This window comes from Rhyacophila brunnea, unplaced genomic scaffold (genome assembly GCF_057557595.1).
Source record: "Rhyacophila brunnea isolate RB1 unplaced genomic scaffold, BYU_Rbru_1.0 scaffold_24, whole genome shotgun sequence".
In the NCBI taxonomy this organism is placed as follows: Eukaryota; Metazoa; Arthropoda; class Insecta; order Trichoptera; family Rhyacophilidae; genus Rhyacophila; species Rhyacophila brunnea.
Window position 1 is genome coordinate 12,711,505 of NW_028232904.1, and position 18,230 is coordinate 12,729,734.

Here is an 18,230-nt window from a genome sequence, read left to right on the forward strand (position 1 = left end):
ACTTTATTATGAAGCGAGCGCCTCTTACGTTTTAATCAAACCGCCACTGTTCCAAATCAGCGCTCGAAATGGAAAAGTTCACGAACCGGAGCGCTCGAGAATTTTCTAAAGATATTACATAGTTACCAAATTTTATGTGTACCTACTTCATAAAAATAAATGTGTTACATTTTCTATTACATGGCCTATCTAGCTCAGACGGTCAAAATATATTTTCCACGAGACGGAGCGATTATTTTATCGATGTCACGAACCGGAACGGCGCTCCGGTGCGTTCCGGTCCATTTCGAGCCCTGTTCCAAATAGAGAGGTTGGTTGAGACAATGGCCATCTCCTGCTATGCATTTTGTGATGATAGCAAGTAATATTTAGATCATAGGATTAGCAAGCCTGAAAGTTCAGAGGGTTTGAATGACTTCACCAATTTAACATAACATTAAAAAACATTATTTAAAATCATAGCGATATATTTATTTATTTGTTATCATATATAATTTACAGATATTGCTACTTAGTAGTTTAATACATACAATATGATAATCATTTACAGTGAAATTATCCTAGTCAATGGTATGAGTTTTCCATCGATCGTCGAGTACTTATAATGCGTTTATTATTTGTTTTTAATAATATCCATAGTGTCTATGTGGCACAGCGTGGATTGTTGGTCCACTTTTCTTGACGACGGCATTGAAGCCATGGACATCATCAGCGGTGTAATCTACGACGCGAACTGAACCGTCTGGCTCCACCAAGGAGTACTGACCTGCAGATGGAATAATAGAAAGTTGATTATTACATCGATTGGTATGTTAATTTCTGCGAAGTTAATCGAGTGTCTTCGAAGAGAGCACTCGGGATTGTAATTGGGACCATACCTACTATTGAACTGAAATGCCGAATCGAGAAAGCCAGAGCTGCTTTTATACTACTGAGGAAAATACTATGTAGCTACAACCTAAATTTGAGACTAAGGACGGTGAGATTATATGACTTTTTGGTTTTATTATATGTAGTGGAGGCGTGGACACTTTCAAGAAACAACGGTAAAAAAACAGTTCGAACTGGAAAAAAAACGTAATGGATGTTGAGGTGATCTCGAGGATGAAAAAGACCAAATAAATGGCCAGAGCATCATGAAGCATCTCGAGATATATCAACATATGCATATTATTCAATGGAATAATAAATTAAACACCTTGGCCCAAGAGCATCAAGAGACAGGTTTGAGCTAAGCATGCATTCCATCCCTATTATGAGCAGCGGCTAAAAAGAAAAAGTTACACTTGCACTGTTAAATGCATGCATTGTTTTTGTTCATATAACTTGTTTACCTTTTACGACGTCTCCATCTCTGACTTCTTGTTGTGATTTGATATCTCCCGTCTGGGTGTCTTTTACTCCATAGTTGTACGCGTATTTTGGGTGAGCCTGTAATATAAAACAATTGTAATTAATAACTTATTAATAATACTACCTATTACACGGCAAATATGCACCCATATTGTTCTAGTGCAGTGTGTCCCAATGTGGGGCAATTTGAATGTTACGGGGGGAAATGTGCAATCATTAATATTTGGTCCTATTTTTGTTGAAAAACGCATTTTCTAAAATATTTTTTTGATGTTGCAACCATGACTTTCCGAGAAAATTACTGTTGTTATTCGCATCATAATATATAGATTAATGCGGCGCTTTAGCGCTGTAAATGATTTGTTACTGAAAAAAAGAAATCATTTTGATATATAATATCACAAGCTGTGGAGATTTAAGATTAAAATTGACCAAATTAGTACTTCACATTGATATTGACACATATGGCTTGAAAAACTCTTTGCACCCAACATCAAGCATAAGGATCGCACTAATTTTGTTGAGAGTTATACCTACATCTAATAATATACTTAATGTACGTAGGTACTTTACTTATAAAAGTAAAATTAAATAAGTACAAGATAAAAAGAACTTTTTAAATACAACGTTTCTAAATTTTCTGTTGAATCATATAAACTTGACTTGACTAGCTTAATCGATCAAAAAAAAAAATGTACTTGATAGAAATAATACTGAAATGTCATATTGATTTCCATAGTAACGCACGTATATATTAATATTAATAATTTATTTATTTATTTATTTGAAAAAGACACGTTGAGTACATAACAAATTATTAATTCAGGACGTTCACAACATGACATTTAGAATAAAAATTACAAGTAATCAGTTAGGAAAATCAGAAAAAACAAAGTGGAGGAAAAAAAGAAAGCAAAAATAGTTGTATACAAAAGAAATAAAATTTAAGAAAACAACAATGATTCAAAAAGTACAAATTAAACAATAAAATAGAATTTAAAAAACAGAATATATAATGGATCGCCAAAAATATCTACATCTCTAGGGAGTGCATTGACCAACCGCACAGCCCTCGCTATTGGTGCCTGGTGAGCCTGACATGAGGAAACAGCTTTCACCCAAAATAGGTCATGGCTGCGACCACGCATGTAATTGACGGGTGTGTAAAAATTTAAATTTTCTAGAATATCGGGATTGAAAATGATACCACGTGAGAGCAGGGAAAAATGCTTTAAGAGCAGAAGTGACCTACGAGCTTCAAGAGAATGAAAGGCGAGCATGCCTTGAAGAAAGTTAGTCGGAAAATACTCGTTTGAGAAGGTGTCAAAAGGAAAATAATTATAAACTTTAAAATAGAGATGACGAAGAATTTTTTTCTGAACACGCTCTAAAACAAGCTTATAGGAAACTTCATAAGGACTCCAGATGATGGAGCCATACTCAAGAATACTCCGTACTAACGACACATAGAGTGTACGTAAAACAGTTGGATTCTTGAATGACTTGGCTTGTCTCATGACGAATCCTAGAAGCTTGCTCGCACGCAATGCCGTAGAAGTGATGTGCGAGCGAAATGATAAACGTGAGTCAAACAATATGCCAAGGTCTTTAATTTCTGATTGACGGTTCAGTAATCTATTTGACATACTGTAGTTGAAAATAATTGGAGATCTTGATTTCGAAAAGCTAATACACACACATTTATCAGTATTAAATTCGAGTTTATTTTTTTTTCGCCCAAATTTCAATTGGGTTGAGATTATTTTGTAATATGTGACATTCTAATTCACTGTGAATTGACGCATATAATTTTAAATCGTCTGCAAAGAGTAAAAACTGGATTCCATTTATAACATTGACAATGTCATTGATGAATATAAGAAACATAATTGGACCAAGATTTGATCCTTGGGGAACACCTGAATAAGTTTGAAAGACGTCGGATCTACACCTTGCATACTCCACATATTGACAGCGATGCGAAAAGTAAGATTTGAAAAAGTTGATAAAATTTAGTTGCTAGGATCCACTTAGCAACCAATAATAGTTTAACTTTTTACGGATTTCTTCCAAAATAACTTTTCATACAAAACAGAATTAACTGAAAATGAAATCAATTCTACTCATAGATATAAAGAAGACAATAGCTAAAAGTATTAAAAAATGCATTGGCATCGTGTTCTAATATATTATAAAAGTTTCAAAAGTCTAGCTAGTCGGGAAGTTAGTTAAAAATCGATTGCAAGATTTGTACCGGACAAATAAGAATACGAGCCAAGAAAAACGTTGTAATAAAATAGCATTGCCTATGTGCATTTTTTATTTGACGCTATTCATTTTTTTCAGAATTTAGTTAACTATGAAATTTCGATAGGCGGGGGCGCATGGAGATTTTTGAAGCATTGAAGTAGGGTGGGGTATGGCACAAATAAGGTTGGGAAACACTAGTGCCTAGAGTGGCAGCCGTATTTGTGTAAATACAAAGCCATGGGTTGAGTATTAGACGCCGCAGCTGATCCACCCACTATAATAAACATCAATGGTAGAACTAGTTATTGCTCATATTTCGAATGCAATGTTTTGTAAAAAAAAGATTATTGTTGCATATTGAAATAAATGATAATAATTTGAACAAAATATGTAAGTAATCGTAATTCGCAATTCAGTGTCACGGGTTGTATATACATATAGTCAGCCTTGGGCTGGTCAAAAATGCATGTTGTTTTTTAATATATATTTGATTCAGTGCAAGGAGATAATGTGTTTCGCATTGCTTCGCTTAGGATTGAATGTAGCATTTTATTTTTTAAAATATAGTTTTGGAGATATCTATAAGTCTGGTTATAAGACGTAGACTACTCACATAGTGATCTCCTCCATATAATCCATATTTTCCGTACGCATGTCCAACGGCGCCATATCCTAGTCCTCCATATCCCAATCCATTAAGACTTAAGCCGTTGTACCCCAGTCCATTGTAACCTAAGCCGTTGTATCCCAGTCCATTGTAACCTAATCCGTTATGTCCCAGTCCACTGTACCCGATGTTGTTGTATGCAAGGTCGCTGTATCCTAAACCGCCGTAGGCCGATAAATGATTTTTTATGAGTCCTAGTGAATGGTGGCCAACGTGTCCTCGTACAATGTTACTATGCGATACTGCAACTGCGTGGCCGTTGGACATTGCGGCTAATGCCACTACGCAGAGAGACACCTGTTAAATTTAGCAAAACATATTTATGAGACTTATGAGAGAATATTAATTAAATAATATTAGGGAACCGTCAAGATCCTTGCTGGATTGTAAAGCTAAATTCGTAGGATTACTGCCAACAGTTGGTAAGTTTCGAAATCATGTTATGATTTCTCTAAAATCAGGCTTAATGCTAATTTCTTCCGCATGTTCTATATATTAGATGACAATGACTTTTTTTCTGGCATACCTACATAATTATCAGTGGCGAAGGTTGGACTGTTAAGATTTGATATAAAAGTGCACACTAAAATTTTTCAGTCATATTTATTTGTTTTCAATAAACTAAAAATACAATTTGCAGATTGTGCCGGTTAGTTTTTAAAATTCAATTAAACTCTGCCTCAACCAATCATAATAATTTAGGTATGCTATGGGTAGAGTTGGGTATTTCCCGAGAAAATCTCAATCTCGAGATTCGGGATTTCCAAAAAAGAGTTCTCGAGAATTCTCGAGATATCGAGAAATTTAAAAGAAACCTGTAAAAATCCTAAAATCAGTGTAAAAACCAGACAAATTTCAAAACACTATGTTTTTTTGTATTTATGTAAGAAGACAAACAAAATAGAAGTAGGAAAACAAAAATAATTCTAAACATTACTTATTAAAATAGAATTGAAAAAACACAGACTGTCAATCGCTGCGTCTGACAATTGCGTACGCTTTTGAGACACAAAATTCCCTGATGTTGCAAAAATTGCGCTCATTTTGAGTCGACGTTCGCTTAATTGTGTTAAATGCCCCGATCAGTCTTTGAATGTTTTGAGTTTCTGTCCACTTTTTTCATATAGAAAATCATTTTTTCAATTAATAATTGATAATAAAGAAATCCCGAATCGCGAGAAAAGATTCTCGAGATCCGGGATTTCCCGAAATGTTAAAAATTACAATTCTCGAGACTCGGGATAGAAAAGTTCGAAAATTTCTCGAGGATTCCCGTCGGGAAATTCCCGAAACCCAACTCTAGCTATGGGTAATCTGACAAACATCGTGCACACTTTTTCAGTCATACTTATTTGTTTCCGTTGAATTAAGAATACATAATATTACATAAATGTTGTTGGTTAGTTTTTTTGATTCATTAAACCCTGTATACCATAATTGATAAAAAATATTTTTCTAATTATAAAATATTTTAAAGTATGGATGTTTTAATGTCATAATTTTAAATATTTTATAGATACACGAATACTTTTGACTATTACCTACTACGGTTTGGATTAGGCAGGGTATAATTGAATTTAAATAAACTAACAATTAATACTATCGACATAATATACCAGTATTAGTTCAATGAAAACAAATACGTATTACTGACAAAGTGAAGTGTGCACTATTTATGTCGAAACAGCCACTTCGCTACTGATATTTATATATAAACACATAATCTATTGTTAACTACTATAGATACATAAATTATCGACTTAATAACTTTTGGCAGCAATCCCACATAATTAAAGCACAATCTCTGCGTACCTACCTTATAATTAATTTTTAATTACCACATTTAAATAACATGCTAGTTGCATCTAATGGCCGTTTAACGGGGACACTGCAGCCGTATCGTCTGCGTCGAACGAGTTAAATAAATACTCTGTAAAGATATATTAAAAAATAAATGCTATACATAAAGTTATATCTCTATTTACCACGATTAACACCATTGTAGATTTTTGATTAGGTAACCAATGATGACTGTATTCCACCAAAAATGTTGAACTACTGATAAAATTAGATTGATTTTATTTGTTTATATAGGTAGGTATCCAATGATCGAATAAAGTGTAATAATATTGCATCCGTTAATTAAACGCATATGTGTGAACTAATTTTCACTTTTTACATGCACAATTAGAATTGCTAAGTATCATTTAACACGATTTAAAATCAGAAATTATAATCGACTCTGAAGGACGTACTTAACCGAATATTTGAGTGATATTATTACTTATATAATTATTACTAAAAGGTATTATTTTGTTCGAACGATATTGGCGCAGGAAGAAAGGCATATTTAGTTGCAGTTTTAATTGGCTGCAAAAGGTCGACGGAATTCCTGCATACATAATATTATCATAAACGTCCTAAATTATGGAAGCATAATAATTGTACAAATAAAACATTAATTGCATAATACTTGCCTATTTACTTACATACTTATTCACACAGTGATCATTCCACCAAAAAATATTATCGATAGTTATATTGAAAACTTAGGGAAACTTAACGAAACCTTAATTGGACATGGTTATGCAGAAAGTAGCCAGTCCACAAAAAATAAAAAATGAGATATGATATAGATCAGATGCAAGAAGGTTTTCTCTACGTACTGCTGAAAATAGTCAAGCCACAAAAAAAATATTCTTGAAATAAAATACTATTTACAATTTTAGCTACATTCTGCATAACTACGTTCAATTATGATAATGTTGATAGATGGTTTTGTCGCCTGTCAATACTTGCTAGTAATTTATTGTTAGTTCAGATTCCAGCGATTGCATTTTACAGACTACAAACTTATCTGGAGAATGGCCAAAAATGGATCTACGGACTATCATATGGACGCCATTTTGAAAACGTCATTCGGATGTTAGGTTCTGTCCAGTTACGAGTCTTGATTGGGTAGTTTTCGACAGTGGCTCCCCCATCACATTCTTCAGATAAGTTTGTAGGTCTGTACATGCATCTATTATCAAACAGTATTATTTCTTCTTCTTTTGTAGGTATGTCTAAAATGCAACTAATTTATATAAATCGGTAAATATTTCACCAAAACGGCTGAAACACATTCAGTAATATATTAACAATTTCATTATCGTTGTCTCTCCAATTCATATATTAATAGTTGATGAAAAGACATTGATAATTAATTTGTTTATGACACTTTTAAAATTGGCAATACTGCTCTAAAGAATAGTTTCTTTTTTCAAATATTATTTTTTTTACAATGATTTTTCTTCTCGTGACATTTTTTGATTGTCACACGTAATGAAATAGTAATGTTATCTTGTAATATATTAAAAAAAACATAAAAAAGCTTATTGGTCACTAATATATACATTAATATTATAATTTGTTTTTGAACCTAGTGCTGTAAAAGCGACAGAAAGGCGAAGACTTGACGTATTTGAAGTGTGGTGTCAGGACGCGGAATGGATGTTGAAAGTCTTCGAGTTGGATGAAATTATGAGACCAGACATTCGTTTGACTGTGCCGGGCGCTGTAATTTTTGGCTTCACCGGGGAGATAGATGCCATGGAAAAATTCGTGGTATTTGGACAGGTTGAAGAGTGTGAGAAAGAACTTCCTTCAGATGGATGTCATAAATCATGAGTGGCAAATGGATGCCTGAATGCAAAGCCATTGTGAAACCCACGGTTGCTACTGTCTCGGGTTCATTCTTCTGTGAATATGCTTCGTCCTTGATAAAAAAAACTATTTTACATTTGAACATATATTATTTTGAAAAAAACACTTTCTGATATAGTATATAATAACCAATAGAAAAAATCTTTTTTTGAAAAAAGTAAGTCACCCCGACGGGGAATCGAACCCTGTATCTCCCGAGTATACGCCTCATCCGTGTATACTCGGGAGATACAGGGCTCGATTCCCCGTCGGGGTGACTTACTTTTTTCAAAAAAAGATTTTTTCTATTGGTTATTATATACTAGATATATCAGAAAGTGTTTTTTCAAAATAATATATGTTCAATAATCAGAATGATATATTCTTAAATCTTGTGAATTATTCGTTGAATAAAAGAAATAGTTAATTATAAATTATTAGCAAGTGCAAGTAGCTACATCTATAAAATATTGGAGAAATTCCACGACGTCGGTTAGTAATCAAAAAGTAATAGTAATATATACCTACTTTGATTTAAGAAACAAAAATCGATTGGCAAAGTAGCTGATTTGGAAGGAACGCTGATGGGTAGGTATAGTAATTGACCAATAGTTAAAATTTGTTCGCTATTAGTATGTCACACCGTAGCATAATGGTAATGCGACGGATGAGGCGTATACTCGGGAGATACAGGGTTCGATTCCCCGTCGGGGTGACTTACTTTTTTCAAAAAAAGATTTTTTCTATTGGTTATTATATATTTATTTATTTATTTATTTATTTATTTATTTATAAAAAAGAGTATTACGGCATTACAGCTTTTGGCCAATGCGCCATAATACATAATACATACAAATATATAAAAATATCTTAATTACAAATAACAACTAATATGACAAGAAATAGGAAAAGACAGCATGTGTAAATATTAAAGAAATATGATAATATATACAATTATAAATTTATCCTATTTAAAACGTCTACAAACATTATATAATTAATAAAAAACAAATCAACCTTTATGGTGCCATCAAATAAGCTAATTGCACGATACACAGCATCATGAAACATAACATCTGTCCTGCGACGAGGTATCTTGAAGACCGTGGAGCTGCGAGTGATATTGGTGGGAACATGAAAATTAATATTTGCCAGTATATGCGGATTGTAAATGAACCCACGAAGAAGTAAAAAGAAATGCTTTAAAAGAACAATCACTCTTCGGGTAGACAGGGATTGCATTGATAGCATACCCAGAAGAAAACGAGTCGGGAAATTCATTTTATTGTCATTATCATAAGGAAAGAACCCGTATGTTCTTAAGTAGAGAAATCTAAGAAATCTATTGTGGACTCGATCCAGCTTAATTGTGTGCATGAACCTATTAGGACTCCAAATAATGCTGGCATATTCAAGAATGCTCAACACAAATGATACGTATAATGTACGTAGCACTCGGACGTTTTCGAATGATTTTGAAACCCTCATAACAAAACCAAGCATTTTGCTAGATCTAGTACTGATGTTAAGAATATGCTGATTGAAAGTGAACTTTGTATCATACAATACTCCCAAATCTTTTATCTCCGTTACCCTACTCAATATTATACCAGACAATGTGTATGGGAACAATAAGGTGTGCCTTGAACGATTGAATGAAATAATATTACATTTGGAGGTAGCGAATTCAAGTTTATTTAAGATAGACCATTGCGAGATAGCATCTAGGTCAGACTGCAACATCGCACAGCATAATGGGGTTTCAATAGTTCGAAAAAGTTTAAGATCATCTGCGAATAGCAAACAAGAAGAATTGGTTATAACTTTGACAATATCATCAAAAAATATTAAAAACAAAATTGGGCCAAGATTTGAACCTTGAGGAACACCAGAGTTTGTTCTAAAAATCCGCGATTCATTCCCATGGTAATCAACAAATTGACGGCGATTTTTCAAATAAGAAGCAAAAAAACATATTATACTATATGACGCGCCAAATGTACAAAGCTTTTGTAATAAAATATCGTGATCAACACGATCAAATGCCTTGGAAATATCTGTGTACACAGAATCAACTTGAATTGACTTATCCATGGAATTTGAAATAAAATTATTATACACTATAAGATTTGTTACTGTGGACCGCCTAAGTCGAAAACCATGCTGCGAATACTATATCAGAAAGTGTTTTTTTCAAAATAATATATGTTCAATAATCAGAATGATATATTCTTAAATCTTGTGAATTATTCGTTGAATAAAAGAAATAGTTAATTATATTTTACATTTGTCAAAGCTGTTTCGTGTACAAGTCTTTAAAATTATGTTGATTTAAAAAGAATGGTATGTTTTGGATGATTAATCCTGCTTCGCAATGTAACTATGTTTTTGCTGTATTTAAAAAACTATAGTGTCAACGCGTGACGGGTTGACTAGTTGACTAGATAACTGAAATAAACACACACCGTAAATTTGCTCCAATAGTAAAGAAAAAGTCACCTGCGCGTTATTTAAGTAGTTGCATATTAACATTTTAAAATATGTAAAAATACAATAAAATCGCTAAAATACACGAAGAAAATCTACCCTTAATTTTATCTCAAACACCATGTTGGAAAACGCTACTATAAAGCGTAATAGCGCCTGTACACTTGCATGGAATTACTGTTGGCAATCGTAGTTATTTTAAACAATTATGACAATAACTATTTACACGTAAAAGTGCTGACTGTCTCTCCAATCTAATTCTTCAAGAGTAAGCGAGACGCGATGTTGTCATTTTATACTACTATTTGACAAGACGTATCGAAAATTGGTTAACCTCAAATGAGTAGTTAGTTTTTTTACCGACAGGTTCGCCATTATCGTTCTACTGCACAGGCGCAGATCTTACTTGCGCGTAATAAATCATCATAATTCAGAAACTTCCAAACTTGTTTGATTCATGCACGCAATCTTGCCAACTGCAGGATAATACATTTTTGCCCATATATTTTCTTACTGTGAACAGTAAATCTATAAACGGGATATAACACTGCCTTTAACCTTAGTGATAAGTAGGGGCCCGCCAAAGATCCTGTCCTAGGAATCCACTTCAGGATGTGGAGGCTATGGTGCTGATCCAAGAATTGTGGGATAATAAGATGTTGCGGACACCATCATGAATTGTTCGAGTCTACTCGTGAGATACCTACCGACGTCTTCATTTAAGCAAAAAGCTTTTTTCTCTCTATCTTCTTTTGAGACATGATGTTTTATTAAAGTGATCCAAGTACTTATAAGAATTTTTGCCGTTTTATTGAATGTTTGTTAATGCTGCGGATCGAAATGAAGTTTGAGGCAAATTGACACTATTTTGTCATTGTACGTAAGCGATTTGAGCATGGCCCCCACAATGGGGGAGGCTGACAGGTCTCTAGCCTGGGGGCCCGGGCTTAGTATGGGCCTGGCGTAGCAGGTCAACCAGTTAAGTGAGATAAACACACCGTAAATGTATAAGTTCTAATAGTAAAAAAGTCGCCTGTAGCGCAATAAAACGAATTGAGTTTTATAATTACTTTTAGTGCGTTTCCCGACTAATAAAAATGATTATTTAGCCAACATGGCGAAAGGTCACATGTAACTTGGCTATCACATAAAAGGGTCGCGATCAGTGCTTCATAATATGATGCTAAGTGCCGGCAATTATTCAAGCTGGTTTATTTAAAATACCAACAATCGCTAAAAATACACGGAATACAATTTATTTTCATTTTCACATTAAAAAATACACGGAATTCCGTGGAATATCATTTGGGAAACACTACTATAGAACATTACACTGCCCTTAATCTTAGCGATATGTTGGGGGGGCGTCAAATATCGTGGCCTGGGGGTCCGCTTCAGGATGTGGGGGCCATATATTTGAGTGATTGAAAATTTTGTATAATCTCGGAGACCCTACCCTACCTTGATGACACTCTAAGGTCCAGAGAGATACATTAAAAAATATGACATACATAAGCAAAGAACTGCCTATACGAAAGCTCAAATGCCCGCCCCTAACTGTAGAGTGTAGGTTGGGTCAAAATGTTATGTAAATATTTTTATAATTTCCTTGATTTTATTATTTCTGCAAGAGCTATCTTAAACGGTTACATGTAAACAAATCCTTTAATACTATGATATAGGCACATTCAATAGCGAAGGGTGGCGGTAGACTCCGGAGATCCGAAATAAATAGTGCACACTAAACTTTGTCAGTTACACATATTTGTTTTCATTGAACTAAGAATTCAAGTTGCAGATTCAATTGGTTAATTTAAAAAAAACAATTAAACCCTGCATAAAGCAAACCGTTATACATCTTAGATAACAATATTATTTTCCTATTACGGTTTGGTTTAGGTAGAGCTTAATCGTATTTTAAAAACCAACTGCAATTTGTGTTCGTATTTCAATGAAAACAAATAAATATGACTGACAAAATGTGCGTTATTTTCTCGGATCTCTGCAGCCTACTTCTACTATTATAGTTTGGTCTAGACTGGTTGTGATTCAATTAATTCGTTTGAGAAGGGACCGATGTCAAAATTTGTCAACCGTTAAGTCCAAGACATTTTCAGTAGGCGTCTGTATACATTATACATATCTCGGAAGCCTGAATTATAGTTAACATCTCATATTTTAGCGTCCATACCAAAGAAAAGGATTAAGATAACATAACAACAATCCATACGCAGTCTCGGATCTAGGTTAAGGACTTCATTACTAAGGAAGCGACTCATTTTGAGAAAGACAGTTTTTGTTTTCTTAATTCTTGTTTTTGTTTGCTGAGACTGGTCCCATTTCCTAATTCAACCCAATGTCTTCCTAAATATTTAGGTACATACTGTTACTTAAAAGTTAGAAGATATCCTTTTAATTGGCCACTATAACGAGAACTTACTCGGAGATTCTTATTAGTGTCAATCTATGTATTTTCGATAACTATCTAAGAAATTAGGAAAATTGATTCTTTATTCTTCAGAGATGCATAACTAGAGATTGCAATACCTGTATTCCAGTATTTATCAATACCGAAATACCGGTTTTAAGAATCCAAAATACCGGAATTTTCGGTATTAAGAAAGCACACTCTTTTACGTTTTTGAAAATGAACTATAACTTATATGTGCTGCCACAATGCAAATATATTCAGTGAATCCAATAGATGTGAAAAATAATAAAACAAATTTCATCAAATATATTTATGTAATTAATAATAAGTTACATTAATAAAAAATATATTAATAACTATAATAAGTAATAGAGAGGAATAGTTATGATGTTACAAATAATTGTGGTGATGAATTATCGTAATAGTATTTCGAAATAGAAAACATCCGTCACAAAAATGTTCAATTATTATATAATTTTATTATTGACGACTGTGTACAAGCGTTGAATTTAAGAAGTTTTTCTTGCAGCCGGACTTATTTGCACTTGATGAACTTTTGAGGGCTTTAGTTAAAATTATCAATGTGTTCAAATTATTTGTAAAAAATCACTTGTTCTACTTCTACAATTATGATCGATACATATTTTTAAATGTCAACATAATAAATGTAGGTAAGTATGTAGGTTTCTGCTATAAAATAATATTTTTAAAAGATTTTTGGCCAGATTTATTGATAAGCACCTACTTCTGTTTTTTTAATGTTTAAGAAATACCGGCATTCAATAAGAAATACCGAAAAACCGGTATTGACATTTTCCTTCGGTATTGGAATACCTATGCATAACTATCCAAGGCCTCCCCATCTCCTTCCACTCTTATTGGTCTCTAATTGTTTGCCACTACGTATGTAGGTATATCCACTGAATGTTATAAGTTCGTCTATCCAGCGAATATTAGGACATCCCTGTGTTCGTTTACTGACCTGTATAACGACATTTATCCAACTGTTGTCAACTTGCTTAAGCCATATTTCAGCCTGTTGCCATTTCATCTGCTTAGCGACCATTGGTTTATTTTGTGGTCTTTTTATATCAAGGCCAACATGCACATTTCTATGCCATGTTGCGTTACTCGCGATCAATTATTATATTTCTATTACATTACGAGTTCAATCTCTCCTGCGAAGGTCGCGGCAGAATTACGGCGGTAGTTCTAGTTATTGATTCATGGCCCCCACATCTTGAAGCGGGCCCCCAGGCCAGGTCTTTTGGCGGGCCTACCGCTAACGTTAATGGCAGCCTGTCGCTCTACACTGTCAAATAGCATTCAGTGTATTTTTAGCGATTTTTCAATACATCGAATTATGGAGTTGTAGGTTATACACACAACAATCAAAAATTGCATCGTACAGCTATATATTTTAAAATGGTAATAACCCCAAAGTGAAATAGCGCCGTAGGCAACTTTTTTTACTATTAGAGCGAATTTAAGATGTGTATTTATCTCATTTATCTAGTCAACCCGCCACGCCGGGGCCCCCATTGAGCCCGGGCCCCTAGGCTAGAGCGCTGTCAGCCCTTCCCTTGTGGGGGCCGGGCCATGTATTGACTATCTTCGAATGCAATGCGGTATTCTGTTCGCAATACATATAAATCGCGTGATTGGACAGGTGTATGTTTCAGTGGCTGTTAAGATCTGGCATAAATAGTGCACACGAAACTTTGTCAGTCATAATATGTATTCGTTTTCATTGAACTAAGACTACTAATTATCGTGGATAGTGTTGGTTAGTTTTTAAAAATTAATTAAACAACGTTTACGCCAATTTTGGGTTCTGTGATATTATAACAGCGGCTAGTTCTTTACAGACATCACAGCGGTGCGATTCCAACACCTTTGCCATATAAGTCAGTTTCAAGTTTCCCATTAGTATGCGTCAAGCATCATTCAGGTATGTAGGTATTCACCATTTGGCTAATGACATCTAGAATAATATATTGTAAAAAGTATTACATATCATATTATCCTACTTATATTATAGTATATAATATTATAAGTATCGTCATAATGAGCCCGAATCTATCCACTGCTGGATGAAGGCCTCTTCAAGCTGCTTCCACTTCTCTCGGTCATATGCTTTGCTTTGCCACGTACTTCCGCAGAACTGTATCATTTCATCGATCCAGCGGCCTCTAGGTCTACCTTGCGGACGTTTTGTACGTCTTGGATACCACTGGATGACAAAATTTGTCCAACGATTGTCTCTTCTTCGAGCTATGTGTCCAGCCCATCTCCATTTGAGGCTTTTGGTGAACTCTATCACATCGCAAACCCTTGTCTGCTTCCTTATCCACTCATTCCTTTTTTTGTCCCTTCGCGTTATGCCCAGCATGCACCTCACCAAACCACGTTATGCTACTTACGTTATGTTTCTGGTTCTCTCTTTTATTTAGGGTCCATGTTTCAGACGCATATGTGATTACGGGAAGCACATACTGGTTGAACACTGCGCTTTAGGCACAGTGGGAGGTCACTTTTGACTTTTGCTAACAATTTCATCAAATATAGTAATATCCAATGTTCCCTGTAAGGTGTGCGCATGTATAGACAAACACTCAGAAAAATAGTTTAGGTGGGGGTCCATTTTGAAATATTTTTCTTACTGATTTTTTATGCGACGTGACAGTGTGGGTTAAGAAAAGGTGCCATACCTAATGGCCCCTACAAGGGGGGGGGGGGGGGGGGCGACGGGGCTCTAGCCTGGGGGCCCGGGCTCAGGAGGGGCCCGGTGAGGGGAGACGACCAGATAAGTGAGATAAACACACATAAAAAATTTTCTTTAATAAAAAAAAAGTCGCATGCGGTGCTATTTTCCTTCAGTAATATAGTTATATTATTATTTATAGTTATCTGGTTGTACGATACAATTTTTAATTGTGTATCAATACTCGACATCTCCATAATTCAAATGGATGTATTAAAATATACAATAAAACACTAAACATACACATTAATTTTACCGCGTACACAATTTGGAAAACGCTACTCTAGAGCGTCACACTACTCCTTAGCAATATGTTGGGGGGGAGGGGGCGCCATAAATCCTAGCCTGGGGGCCCGCTTCACGATGTCGGGCCCATGCCATACCGACTACATAAGCTATAAAGCTTATCGCCGCGTCAACTACGGAATACGTACTTTGTCAGACACGTTCCCCATAAATCCAGCATTTACCAGCTGGCCTGCAAGTATAACGAAGGGTGTTCACCTACTAGTTATCTCGAGCTGTCACATCCATAAGGGGTTATCGATCGCGCGTGGCATAACTGTCGTATTTATTATGATCGTTATTGTTCGTTTGTGTCGTCCGCGCCGTATTGTCTTTTAGACATGCCGCATCGGAATATTACAAAAGCAAACATTGTATGCCTCACGGGTCTTCCAGTGGCCACGTCTTGCGTGTTGTAAAATATTGAGATAAGTGGAGCCAACCCGTTCGTAGGCTCTTCGATAGCAAAAGTATCCAGACGATCCTCAGTCATGAGGTCCTGCCGAAGAATACGAATAAATAATATTCGATTCACCTACATTTTTTTATTTCATTAAGTATTTGTATTTTTTTCTTTGTGTGGGGAGGTCTGCATTCGAACCACCCCACCCCTTGTGTGCTCCTATGTCTAGAATTATTACGATTTTTCCATATTACAGGTGTCAGACATGTCATTTGGGCAGGCAGATTTGTACCCTTAAAATTCGATTGATTAAAAAATCAGAAATTGTATCTTAAGATAAAATAGCACTCAAGCCGTCTATAATAATGCAACCGAGAAAAAGCTTAATTATTAAAAGTTCTTTATATTTTAACACATTGCTAAACTCAGAAGTTTTGCAATGGACTAAATTTTTATTCTATACCTACATACTTACCACATAGAAAGTGATAAAATATTCACAGCAAATTATAATAACGTGTTAATTATTTTGAGAATTTTGTGAGAATATAATTGTGAATATAATATTTCGATTGAGATCTGGCATAAATTATAATATTATCCAGCGAATCAATGTCGAGGTTTCTTGTTTTACCGTGCGCCGATGTCTCAAATAAACCTCTATCTATTAATTAATTCTTGTCCAATATTCGGTGCTCGGTGTTCGGTTCATCAAGACAAAAATTGAAACCCCGGTTTCAGGTGTAGATTCCGGTTCATTAAAACACCTAAATCCATATCTACCTGCTTAATAAGGTTATTTTATGGATATGTTATTTATTTGAATATCGATAGGTACCATGGCGTGGCTTGCAACACTACGTCTGAATGTAGGTATATTGACATAAGCGTCAATTACATTGAGCTACTTTACGAGCTGTTTGTTTGCGAATTTAAAAGCGGGTGATCCAGCTACTGCGATTGTGACGATGACACACAAAACTTTCCATTCGCTGAGAAGCCACAAGTCAGCGACTATTTTGATAGAACGTAGTTCGTTTTTTTACCGGGAGGTTGCTACTACGCTCTACTGAGCAGACGCGTGTAGCGTGTAAAGTTGACCGGGTTTTAACTTTTCTCGGTAGATTGTTTACAATCTGCTTGTTAGCTTGTTCGATGATGACACTGGGCGACTTTACAGGCAGATTGTAAATTCGCCACCAAGCAGCTCAGTGTAATTGACGCAATAGTAATTATTATTTATTTGGAACAACTGACTAAATCATGACTAAATGAAAACCAAACATAATAGAAAAATGGAATCATTAGAAGCCCGTCATTTTTGTAGGATTGGGGTTCTGGTTACGAGTTTCGAGATTCAGAATCATGGGTTCCGGTTTTCAGAGTTCGATTGATCGGTTACTTACAGCTATGCCATCGTCTGGATCTGAACCTTTCATTGTGTCAGGCTTATCAGGCGTCATTAGCGAGGGCTGTGAAGCTTATCAATAGGCAGAGACATACATTTTTATTGATTTGCTTTGTATTTTGTTTTTGAAAATTTATTATTTATTATTATTTATATCTGTTTTTTTCTCTTTTCTTAGAGTAATATTTGCCATTTATGTTTATATAACTTTCTTATATTGTGAACGTTCTGGATTTTGATTTATGTACTTACACAACATTGTGTTTTAAATACATAAATAAGCAAATAAATAAATCATGCAACATTGAGTACTATAGGTAAGGCAACCCTTGAAATTATTGTTCGATCTTAATAAGATGATATGGGCCTCCATATAGTGAAGGTTAAATATCAACAAAAGACAAAAATAAGACACACAAAAATAAGAAATATTTCAAAAGCTACAGACGCTCTAATCCATGCTCAAAGATTTAAATGGAAATGGACGGGTCATGTAGC

The 18,230-nt window shown here is 34.7% G+C and overlaps 1 protein-coding gene across 1 annotated transcript; it reads right to left on the minus strand.

Annotated features, from left to right (window-relative positions):
• Positions 1-623: 623 nt before the first annotated feature.
• LOC147069065 (cuticle protein 19-like) lies at positions 624-9,879 on the minus strand. Its single transcript, XM_085951596.1, has 3 exons — positions 9,844-9,879; positions 1,335-1,431; positions 624-766 (listed from the first exon to the last, which is right to left on the minus strand). The coding sequence occupies exons 1-3, from the start codon at positions 9,877-9,879 to the stop codon at positions 624-626; spliced, it is 276 nt and encodes a 91-aa protein (XP_085807722.1).
• Positions 9,880-18,230: the final 8,351 nt, after the last annotated feature.

Bases quoted from the DNA above. Each gene is read 5' to 3' on its own strand.
- LOC147069065 (XM_085951596.1), bottom strand. From the start codon at position 9,879: ATGGGAATGAATCGCGGATTTTTAGAACAAACTCTG. The intron at 1,432-9,843 runs GTGTTCCTCAAG...TTTATATTACAG, and splicing joins GATTTTTAGAACAAACTCTG to GCTCACCCAAAATACGCGTA. The intron at 767-1,334 runs GTAAACAAGTTA...TTCCATCTGCAG, and splicing joins AGATGGAGACGTCGTAAAAG to GTCAGTACTCCTTGGTGGAG.